Below are 12,849 nucleotides of genomic sequence, written 5' to 3'. Positions count from 1 at the left end.
AGTGGCCATCAAAGGTCTACATACAGTAGCTGATGGATAGTGTGCATTTTGTATGGAAACATCTTCCAGACTTTCTCAAAAATAAGCTGCAGTGTGAAATGTGTAATAGACAATTGCATGGAACGTCTCACCCGCAACATATTTATTTACAGCTGCGGTATTATCGTCAAAACGAACACTACGGGAATTTCCAGAACTTCCTATTTACGCGTTGTTTCAGTCCCTTTGTGGCAAGCAGTTAATAGTTTTAATATTTGGCCAATAGGTTAGATATTTGCGCCAAAATTCACGTAGCACCTAAATCCGTAATACAATAGTCATGAGTATTCCACGAGTATGGCAATAATAGCCTTCCAAAGCTTATCCACGTGTGGTTCATTTGGAAAAATTATAGTAACTTCCGACAGGTTGATACCTTTTGGTCCAATTTATAGAGAGATGTCAATATTTGGATGACTTTAATATGTTTTAGAACAATTAAGTTTAAAAAAGTATCGAACTGTGTTCAGAAATTATAATTTTCATTCACTTATTTACTGACCTTGCTACCTTTTATGTTCTCCTTTAGGTAATAAATTTTTACAAAAAATTATTTTGTAACTTGGTTTACACTTATTCCGTTTTTACACGTTTTCACTCCATAAATGGTCGAGCTTTAGTCGTTAGTTTGGGTATCGTAATATTTCGATTAGTTAATCCCAGAGCGCTAGTTCTGCTTCTGCAAAATTGGCCAACTGCGAACATTATATCATAACCATGACCTTCATACAAAGAACGTTTTAGAATAGGTTAAGATCAATTCTATTAATGGGATCACTATCAATAGCTGGTCGGATTACAACAGAGAAAAAAGCTCAGAACATTTTGTTATAATTCATGTTCTCTTAATGAATGAAAGTAACTGATTTACACAGTTTTACATTTGAATATCCCAAAAATCATTTTAGTGGATCAATACGAACCTGAGCTCTTGTCTATAAGATTTGCCATTTGGTCTATGGGTTGATGAATCTGTTACTAAGTCTGTGATACTTATAATCCATAGTAATTTCAATGAACTTCCTTCCTATTGGCTAACCAATCCCCCAGGGGTTAACAATATCAACATGTATTAGAAGTACCTCCACTTTCATTGCCTCTGCCACAAATTCTCTATTTAACTTTGAACTTAATGGTTTTTAACCAGTATAAAATACGACTGAATGAAAAAGAAAAAAACAGAAAAACTTCCCTTGTTAGAATCTTAAACTTATTTTCGCAGTTTTTATTTGCCAGATTAAAGACAGACAAATGGCATTTTCTGTTGTTGCACTTTGATTATTACTCGAGAAGAAAGGAAAGAAAACGCAAGAAGTACTAACACGCCAATTCCAGGAGCGGGTAGCAAGTTAGCAAACAACATGCAATAACATCATTTGGCAAACTAAAGTGGAAAGGGAACATAAATATGGTGGCTTAAGTTAAATGAAGCAAACAAACTAAACTGGAGATTAGAAAGGAATAAAAATTCTATATAAACTCCTAGTTTTATTATAAAGCCAAACTCCTTAAATACCGAGAAAAAGAAAGATTTTGTATTGTTTGTACACAAATGTACTACGACTCATTATGGCCGTAATAACATGAGCAGAAGTTTCCTTTTATAACTTGAAATTAAGAGTTCGTTCTTTTTTTTAGCAAAATGTTTAAGACTTTAAACTATTAGAAATAATATTTTGTTGAAATTTTTGTGTGGAAACTTGTAAGAATTTGTTTATACTATGAACAGGCTGTTGGGGTATTGCATGCTTTTCTTTATATGTTATTTAAAAGGGTGTTCCTGATTTTATATTTTTCTTGTATTTAAACATTAGAGGGGAGTTTTGAGTCTATATTCTTTATTATTATGTTTTTGCACAGTGCAATGTTTGCCAAATTTCAACATTTGCTGATGTTTACAATACTGACATTGTAGTCGTTGTTTCTTATAAAAAATTCTGCTTTGAATTTTTTTCTTTCAATTTATACTAAAAATCATATAAAGAAAGTCCGTCCGTCTGTCTGTTTTCTGGTGTCTTTTTCTACTCTAACGCCTTTAAGTATTGTTTGTCTCTCCTTCCATACATATGTCTGTCTGTCCAGACCTCCGTCTGTCTTTTGTTTTCTTTGTTTATTGTATAGACAAGATTTTTTGAAGTGACGTATGTCTTTGGGTGGTTTTCTTAAGTGCATTATAAACACAAGTTACATGTTTGTAAAAAAATGTTTTTTTTTTCTTGCTAAATATGTATTCACACAAAGAACTATATCCTTTTGCAAACACATACATTTAGATTTGATGTTGTTTGCCAAAGTGATTGTGTTAAGTAGCAGCATATTTAGTTGAGTCGTATAATGTTTTTTTTGCAAAACTCAAGATCAAATTCAAAATCGATTAGGGGGAAAATTTGCTGAAATACTGAAGACATTTTGGAAGGGAGGAGGTGAGGGGTTTGTTTTTTATACCCAGCCTAATAACAAGTCCAAAGCGAACTGGCTTTATTTGTTATCATTCATTAATATTCTTCACTTCTTTCCCAATATGGAAAATCTGGGGAATTACTACTAACAACTAAGAGCCATCTAGTGTTCCTGGTTGGTGGTTTGATGGAGTGTTCTTCTGAAAGTTATGGGTGTGTCTTTTAAAATTCCGGACCTGGTGTGTTTTTTGTCTGATATACTGAGTTTTTTTTGCAAAACTCAATATCAAATTCAAAATCGATTAGGGGGAAAATTTGTTGAAATACTGAAGACATTTTGGAATTGAGGTGGTGAGGGGTTTGTTTTTTTATACCCAGCCTAATCACCAGTCAAAAGCGAACTAGCTTTATTTGTTATTATTCTTCAATATTTTTCACTTCTTTCTCAATATGGAAAATCTGGGGAATCACTACTAGCAACTAAGAGCCTTCTGGTGTTCCTGGTTAGTGGTTTGATGGAGTGCTCTTCTTAAAGTTACGGGTGTGTCTTTTAGATTTCTGGACCTGGTGAGTCTTTTGTCGGATATACTGAGTTCAGTTGAGCTAACTAGCTTTATTTGATATTACTATCCAATATTCTTTAATTCTATTCATCAATATGGCTCTTTATGTAGAAGAGCAATTGGCACAATCTAGGGAATTACTACCAGAAATACCAGGTACCTCTTCGAAATGGTGCACCAATGTATGGTGCACTTGTATCTGAAATTTCGGCCATAAAAAGGGATGTAAATTAATTAAGTTTTTATTGATATTCGAATCTATACTGATAGCTAAGCAGCCCTTAAATCTATTTGGATTGACTACACATCAACAGGATACCTGGGCAGCATGGTAATAATGGCATTCTTATCGATTTGTAGGTGAACAGCTTCCATGTTGCAAACTGCTTCTGAATAGACTCTAAGATTGCACAAAGACAAGGTGGTCCAATGTGACTAATGTATGACGTCAAAGGTAAAATAGCCTGAATATAATTGTCATCGCGGCTCTTCTGGCAATTTTCCGTCCTATTGCATCTGAGATTTGGAACATTATGCAGCATCTTTCTGTATCTTTCGAACTCACGAACATATCAGGGATGAAGGACAAATGCCTTTTTTCTTGCAACTAAATGTTAAGGACTCAATGAAAGTATATCCTGCTTAATCCTACCAAACACTGCCTTCAGTTTATCAGAGAAAATTACTGAGCCATTGTCCTCATTGAAACGTCTGTGAAAACTGAGATCGTATTGGAACTAAGAAAATAGGTTATGGTAGGGAGTGGCAAGAAAGACTTCTGCAGGAAGCTTATTTCACAAGCTTATTCCTGTTCGCTGTCGAGTAACTCCAAAATAGACTTCGAAGCACCGGCCCATACATGAGAGTTGTATTCCATTTTAGGTTGGATATAAGTGGTGTAAGGATATTCAACCGTTTTAGAAAACCAAGGAACTTGAAAAATATGTGTTTGTCCATCGGACTGAATACTCATGCCTAGAACATCAAGAGCTTTTGATTCTTTAATATTTAAACCACCCATAAAAACAGATGAAGCAACATGATCTGTCGTGCGGTTATGTGTTAACATACAACAGTGTGTCTTGCGTGCATTAAAGTCGACTCTGTTCGCACAACCCCATTCAAAGATTGTCAAAAGGTCCCGATTAAGGGAATCATTCATGTTTTGCCTCATTGCCGCAATCTCCGACAGCCTTGGTCTATAATTGAATGAATATGAATGGCAAACATTGCTGTCATCAGCAAAAGAATAGATAGGTTTGAAAGTTTGAAGTAGAAGGTCGTTTAAAAGGATAAGAAATAGAGTAGAATAAAGAACGGAGCCTTGCAGTATCCCTGAATTTATCTCGAACTCGTTTGATGAGATCCCATCTACAAAAACTCGGAAATCTCGATATAAATCAAGAGAAGTTATTTCTCTGGAAATGTCTAGAGCCACCACTTTACTTTCGACAAAACGGTGAATGGAACGACACTATTTTTCCGATAGCAAGACTAGCAAGTCTGCAATAGAAAGCCTTTACGGAAGCGATATTGCCGGTCGCTGAGTAGATTGTTGGACTCTAAATATTTCACAAGATGTTGGTTAACCATGATCTCCATAACTTTGGAAAATGCAGAACAAATTGATAGTGAGAGATAATTTTCGGGGTTGTTAGCCTCTCCATTTTTAGGAATTGGCGTTACATTAGCAACCTTCCAACCTGCTACCTGCCGGTACGGTAAAGAGCGCTGAAAATGTCATCAGGGAAAATTAATGTTTTTGAACCATCTATGTAAACTAATAGTGACCCCTGATAACAGAGTATGCAAACTAGTCATCCCTTGTGATTATAAAACTCCTATGAAAGTTCAGTTTAAGTACCATAATTCGTCTGTTTCTTCAAGATGCTCCTGAATTTTGTCTTCAGTCCGCCTGACCCTCTGATTCTTAAAGTCGACTTAACATGAAAAAAATAACTGAGGGTAGTATCTCCAGCATCGTCTCTTGACTGGAGACTGAAGTTAAACTCAAAGAGCCAGTAATAGCATGAGAGGCTAATCTTCAGTTGGAGAGGTGTAATATCTACTCTCCTACAAACAATAGCACCAAAAATAGGTCTTATGACCGCTAATTAATTCCAGTACAATGTAAGTTATGTGACAATATCTCTTCTCAAAGGTTTTCCATAGTACCAATTCCATCTTTGATGGGTTGACCTCCAGACAGTTTTATTTCTTTGTTATTATTCATATTACAGCACAATAAATTGGTTAAATTGCAATGACATAACATGACAATGTGTTTGTGGCATAGCGAAGCACAACACCTTGTGTGAGTAGTCACAAAATAGCACAGCATGAAATATTTGAGTAAAGCTGTTTTGTACCAATATTTACGATAATTTTTTTACTTTAATGATAACTAAATAACTACTACAATATACCGCAACTAATCTGTTTAAACTACTACTATTTTTATACAACATAGTATCTGTAAATCTACTGCGTAATAGTTTAATTTCATTAAATACTTGGAAAATTTTATATTTCTAACCAAAGTTTCTTATACTTTTTCAATTTGCTTTTATTTTCTTGTTTTTATTTTAGTAATTTGCTACAATTTCCAATACAAACAAATTACGAAAAACTTCTTAAGTCTCTTCATACATCTTCTTCTTCCACTTGCCTTTAAGTTTACTACTAATGAACAATTTTAATTTACGTTGGAGCTCTAAAATTTCACTTAAGCCATTAAAATGCAATGAATTAGAAAAACTGTAAATCAACTAATGAAAACTATACCGACAACACACATCACCCCCACCCTACCCCACTCAAGAGGAAAAGGAAACAGTAAAAAAAATTGTGAACAAAATGGGGATTAAATACAACAGCAAAGTAAACGAAATATTGTGCCAGTCCATGACTCCCTTTCAGAGTTTAAGTAATACATTTTTTTTTGCTTTTTTTTTTTGTTGGCTCTACAATAGAAAAGTAATACCAATGTGAAAATAAGACCAGTATATGTTTTAAACTCTATTTAATCCTTTCAAAATACACAGACACTCCCACAATACAATTCAATACAATACTCAGCCATACATTCATACAAAAATTGCCTTAAATTCATGCCCACCAACAACCCTTTTTTTATTACCAAAAATTGTAAAGCAGGAAGAAATCCAAACATACAACAGCCAACAATAATAAAAACAACGACAACAGCACAACAACATCATCATCATCATCATACAATCAATAAGCTTAACAGTTGAGAACACCAAGAACTTAATTCCTGAACAAATAATGACAATAACGCTGTTGTTGTGTTGTTTCGTTTTATTCCACAGTGTTGACTGAAGTCTGTATGACAGAGTGAGTGTCTTTAAATTATGAACATGTCTGCACCGGAATATGACAATTATACAAAAACAAAAAAACAAAAAATAGAAGCAAGCAACATACAGCACACTTACACAAATTTTCTAAAAGGATATACAAAGGGAAAGGAAATGTTGTTTTTTTTTTTGTTTTATTCTTGTTTCTAGATTGTTTATTAAGATGACAAATTGAAAAAATAAACGACAACAACAACGAACGTCAAGGAAAATAAATATGTATATTTCTCTGTAGAAATTAATAAAGAAAAATTAAAAAATAATAAATTTTGTAGACATTTTTTAAGTTTTAAATATAAAACATACTTATAGTTATGAGATTTAATGGAAATGATTTGTCAAAAACAATTTGTTTAAACTATCATAATTTATTAGGACATTATGAAAATATGACTTAACAGCATACCGTTTGAATCCCCCAATTATATTCTTCACCATTAGTATATATGAGGGTTAAGGTGGCCCCAAAATTAAAGTTGCGTCCTCGGGTCAATATTTGGCGAGCTGGATCAAAGGATATAAAGGTCCTTTTTTGAGGATTTTTACATTTTTTCCATATTTCTTCCAAAGGAAGTATATGTAAATTTGGTATCATATGAAAGGTCTTTGAGAGACGCATTCAATTAAGTATTAGAAATTTAAAAAAAATAATTTTTAATTTAAAAATTTTCGACAAAATTTTAGTTTTTTTTAATTTGTTTATAGAATTTATTCAAATACATAGATGAAATTTCTTGATCTCGCCAAATATTGACCCCAGGACGAAAAACTTTCAAAACGTAGTCTTAGAATGAGTCAAATTTTCAATTTAGGCGGGAACATCGATGCCTTATTTTGTCTCCATACAAAAAGGGCCACCCTAATGTGGGTATATACATATAAGTTTGTCATTTCGTTTGTAATTTCTACACTTTTCATTTGCTACCCCATAAAGTACATATATTCTGGCTACATCGATTCTACTATTACATATAGTCCGTCTGCATGTTGAAATCATCATTCCGAAGCCCCTCAGTAACTTACATACACATGACTGATAGTATATATACAGTAGGCCCACCTTCTGGACCATACCAGAGACAACCAACTCAAGTTAAAATGTCCCCTCCCGCACGGCTAACACGGATCATCGCATTTAAGCCTCTACATCGAGTCAAGATGACTACCCATCGTAGAGGATTTAAAGGCATACATATGTGACCATCTACTCCTGTAAAAGGGCAATTGGTACTAATTATGTCGAAGGTTATCAATTGAATGTTCAAAGCAGTTGTTAAACCCATCTTGTTCTAGGGAGTATTATTGTGGTGGCACTCCTTGTATAATGCTACTCACCGGAAGGCCGTTGAACGAGTTCAAAGGACTATCGCGATACTGATTACAGGCGTTATAAGGTCTACCTCCTCTAAGGTACTTTTTACTATTTTAAACTATTTTACCAGTGGATTTGATGGTGCTACAAATGGCTCTCAACTCTGCTGTGAGACTAAATACTGCTGGTTCGTGTTCTGGTAAGGACCTTGGCCACTCTAGGATAAGGACTTACTATGGGCACATACATAGTAATGTCGATTACATCATCGAAAAACCTTCGATAGGCATTTCCATATTATAATCTCGAATAGGGATTTATGGCAGGGCGAACTCTTCTGCCCTGACGATATCATAAGAATATATACTGATTGCTCTAAAATGGTCAACAGGGTCGGTGTAGGTTTCATTATTGAAAACTTTGGGATAAAATCCAAACTTTAGGCTACCTAACTTCTGTACTGCTCTTTAGGCGGAAATTATTGCCATTAAACGTGCATCCAATTGGCAGAGGTATTATCGAATATCTGGTGATATATGCATATTTACTGATAGCACGGCTGCCGTTAACGAAATTGCCAAATGAGATAGCGAGATATTCTAGAATAACGCTTATATGGGTCCGTGGACACGATGGAAATCAGGGTAATTGTATAGCAGATGAATTGGCCAAAAGTGGTGCTATGATGATTGAGGATGCGATCGACCCATTTTGTGGTATTTCCCTTGTTAAATAAGACTGCACAAATCAGGTGGAATAATGAACCTTCCTGTACTAGAACGAGGTCGACTTGGCCCGTATATGATGCCAGCAGAACGAATCTACTTATGGAATACCGTCGTGAGCAATGAAGGCTAATTGTCTCCTTTATTAGAGGCCACTGTATAATTGGGACACACAGCAGATACTATATAAGACTGCACAAATCAGGTGGACTAATGAACCTTCCTGTACTAGAACGAGGTCGACTTGGCCCGTATATGATGCCAGCAGAACGAATCTACTTATGGAATACCGTTGTGAGCAATGAAGGCTAATTGTCTCCTTTATTAGAGGCCACTGTATAATTGGGACACATGCTTGAAGACAACGGTACAATGATTACTGTAGAAGCTGCCATAGTGAAGAAGAGTAAGAGACTATGTAATACCTATTCTGTCAATTCCCGGCTCTGACAAACCTGAGGGAACGCATCCTCGGATTTCTATTCCTAACATGCTTGTATGAGCTATCAAGGATGAATCTTAGACGAATATACTCCTTCATCAGGGAATCTGGCTGGTTTAACTTGGAACCAACGGAAGTATTGTAAATAACCTGATATTTTCCCCTTGGGTATCACAATGGAATGAGTTTGGAATGGACCCAAGTGAGCTGCTTAAGGAGTGGCTGCCCATGGAACCTAACTTAAGTTTCTATTTAAATTCTATTTAAATCGGCCCCGTAAATGGCTGAGACATAAGAAAAAACCACGGCTACCTAGATGTTTGACCTATTTTTTGAAAAAAAAAATGTTCAGCAATAAACATTTAAAAAAACTATTTTCAATTTTTATTATTGGTGAAAAGTATATAAGATTCGACACAGCCGAAAGAAAGACAGCTATTTGAGATATGCTGGGTCGTATTGTATTAACGATCAAAAAGTAAAAAATCATATAGCAGAAACACAATCTAAGATAAATTCTAAGAAAGTTTCCTCAAGAAACCACAGGTCTAAAATCAAATCCTATCTTGCGTATTTCGTCTCTTATCCAATAAAAAAAAACTATTAACAAAAATAAATGCTGAAATATCATTGGATAAAAGACGGAAAAGCTCAAATTTACATGATCTTTAATATATTTATATATTGCGTTTTAATCAGCACTTTCGAGTTATACACAGAGAACACAGATTCGTAATAGCAACCGAATTTGTTGTTAATCGAATGATTCTGGTGACCGAATTTTACAGTTCTGGCTACAAAATTTTATAAGAGATAACCAAATTTTGGTTGCTTTAACCGAAAATCTTCCCTAGTAACTGATTTTCTGTTGCTAGAACCGACAAATTCTATGTGTGCAACCGAATCATTCGATTGGCTACAAATTCGGTTGCCACTACGAATCTGTTTTCGCTGTGTAATAACAAATTGAAGCAAAAACAAGTAAGAAAGTACCCTACACCAAGTAAATGAGTAAAAATATTTTTCTTTTAAAATATCAATAAATTATATTCGTGAGTGATTTTCGGAAGTGGGCCTTATAAGGGAACTATGACCAATTATGGACCGATCACCATAAAATTAGGTCGTGTGATTTATGTCTATATGAAAGTTATTTATGTTGAATTTTGTGTATATACCAACATTTTTAAGTGATTTAAGCACGTTAAAGTGATTTTCGGAAGCGGGTCTATATGGGAGCTATGATTAATTATGGACCGATCGCAATAAAATTTGGTGACATGAATTTTGTATATATAAAACTTATTTGGAGCGAAATTTGTGTAGATACATATATAAATTAAACATTTATGACCGATAAAGTCCAATTTCGATTTGTATGGGGGCTAGGTGAAATAATGGACTGATTATTACTTTGTCCCAAAGCCGCAATAAAATGAGATCTCGATGGTAAATTTTTGTTGATTATTTTCGAATTTATTCACAATTAAGTGAATTTGCTCATTTTCACAAAATTTAACTTTTTTGTTTGTTATGCATATAATTGAGTAGTTAATGTTCTTCTTTCGATTGATTGAATTTTGAAAATATGAAAAATCGAAAACGGCAGAAATTGTTTAAATTTATTTCTTTGTCGCAAAGCCACATCTAATAGAAATAAAATGATGTATCGAAAATAAAAATCGATGGATTATTTTCGAATTTATTCACAATTATGTGAATTCGCTCACTTTCACAAAATTTTTGTTTTATGTTTGAAATACAAAAAAATTAATTTTGAAAACATTTTCCCCGTGCTATGTAGAAATTTTCACATGTAAGTAATGGCTGTAAGAGGGATCAGATTTAAATATTCAGTTTCTACACAAATATATACTGGATGATCTATATGAGTGTCCAGAATGCAACAGATTGGATCTAGTTATAATTTCATTAGTAATTGGTCAATCTCATTGAGTTGTGTGGTCCTGTCAGAAATGCAGTCAATTGAATACTACTTGATTTGTATAGAGCGACATGTGAATCAAACAACTAAGGATTGTGGTCTTTTTTTTAAACAGTGAAGATTTTTGTTTAAACCCATGCATTTTCAAACCATAAAACCAAATGAGTAAGTTTCCCTCATTTTCGTAATCTGGCTAATAAGAACTACTATTTTGTAACAAGTAGTATTATATTGAAAAGCGTATAAAATTCTGGCAATTTACGCACACTTAGACCATCGACATGTTTCTGACACATATCTTTCATATAAACTGTTAGAACTAGATCAAGCCGCAACAACTGCAGAACTCATCACATAACTAGTTCTGTGATAGTTTCTTGTGCCCTAGGATAACTTTAGGATCTATTTAACGCCGTCCTTTCTTCTGTTCATGAAAATATTCTGGTCATAGTTCAGATATACTTAATTATAATTTGTTTTGTAATTTGCAGAAATCGCACTAAGAAATTGTGGTTTATACATATCCACATCTTTCCAACAAGACCACTTCCTAATATCGTTTTAAGTTATGTTATCGATATAAAATTTGGAACTAGCCCCCATATAAATTTCTTCCTAATAATCTCATTGGCTTAATTTTTCGGCTATGTATTATTTTAATCTTGTATTTTGCACTTCTTGGAATTTAGAACAATTTTAAAGTACCTTGACACGTTCATATTGTAATCGAATGATAACACATTTTTTAATGTTGTAGGGATCGTATTGCTATATTTTGTTTACCACTTATACCTTAATCTTTTTAAACATAAATTTATATTTTTCCAAATTTCTAAAACTAATTAATAACTTTCTTTCTTATTTCCTTACAGCTGGTCTCAAGTACACAGACAATCAACGTGTTATCATCCACGTCAAGGATGTCAACGATGAACCACCCTATTTCATTAATCGACCCCTACCCATGCAGGCTGTAGTGCAACTTAATGCCCCACCAAATACTCCCGTCTTTACTCTACAAGCTCGTGATCCTGATACCGATCATAATATACATTATTTCATTGTACGTGATCGTACGGGAGGACGTTTCGAGGTTGATGAACGTTCGGGTGTAGTACGTACCCGGGGTACAGATCTCTTTCAATTGGATATGGAATATGTGCTGTATGTTAAGGCTGAGGATCAAAATGGCAAAGTGGATGATCGTCGTTTCCAAAGTACACCCGAGGAGCGTCTGAGTATAGTGGGCGGTAAGAGAGCTCCCCAGTTTTATATGCCCAGTTATGAGGCTGAGATTCCCGAGAACCAGAAAAAGGATTCAGAGTAAGTATTAAATTTATTTTTTTTAATATTTTTCATTTTACTTGTTATACGTTAATTTCCTTTCCTTATTGGAATCATTTGATATTTTTCCTTTCTTTATATTTTTATTAACTTAAATGTCTCTAGACAGTTGCTTTTTATTTCTTTGTTTTCTTACTTTCTTTTGTTTATTTAGCTTCAATATTAAGTCACTGACTTAATGTGTACAATATTCTTTTTATTAAATTCTAATATCCTTGAAAAATACTTTAACTTTTTTCTCTTTATTTCTTACAGCATCATTTCCGTTAAGGCAAAATCTTTTGCAGACCGAGAAATCCGTTATACACTTAAAGCTCAAGGCCAGGGCGCGGGTACATTTAATATTGGCCCCTCATCGGGCATTGTTAAGCTGGCCAAAGAATTGGATTTTGAAGATTTACGACAACCTCATGTCTACTCCTTGATTGTTACAGCCACAGAGGATTCTGGTGGTTTCTCAACATCCGTTGAGGTATGTATACAAATGCTATAAATAAATCAGTCGTCTTAAATGTATGAATGTGTTTACAATCATTCTATCAAACTCAATAATACTGAGTTTAATATTATATGTATATTCCTTTAACTTGGCACGTTAACTTCCGTTTTTTCTACTTTTACCAACCACCACCATCATGAGCAATAGCAGCAGCTTTTGCAGCCAGTAACTTTTCTTTATAAATTTACGATAAACCCTCAT

The 12,849-nt window shown here is 34.1% G+C and overlaps 1 protein-coding gene across 5 annotated transcripts in view; it reads left to right on the top strand.

The window, feature by feature from the left end:
* The window catches only part of CadN (Cadherin-N), a 305,582-nt gene that overhangs the window by 70,929 nt on the left and 221,804 nt on the right, over positions 1-12,849 (top strand). For all 5 annotated transcript variants that reach the window (XM_065501307.1, XM_065501306.1, XM_065501305.1 and 2 more), the window contains exons 2-3: positions 11,678-12,128; positions 12,405-12,621. In XM_065501307.1, coding sequence (XP_065357379.1) covers positions 11,678-12,128; positions 12,405-12,621 — 668 coding nt within the window. The remainder of the gene's footprint in view (positions 1-11,677; positions 12,129-12,404; positions 12,622-12,849) is intronic.

Source organism: Calliphora vicina, chromosome 2, assembly GCF_958450345.1.
Source record: "Calliphora vicina chromosome 2, idCalVici1.1, whole genome shotgun sequence".
NCBI lineage: Eukaryota > Metazoa > Arthropoda > Insecta > Diptera > Calliphoridae > Calliphora > Calliphora vicina.
This window is presented reverse-complemented; position numbering and strand designations above follow the sequence as displayed.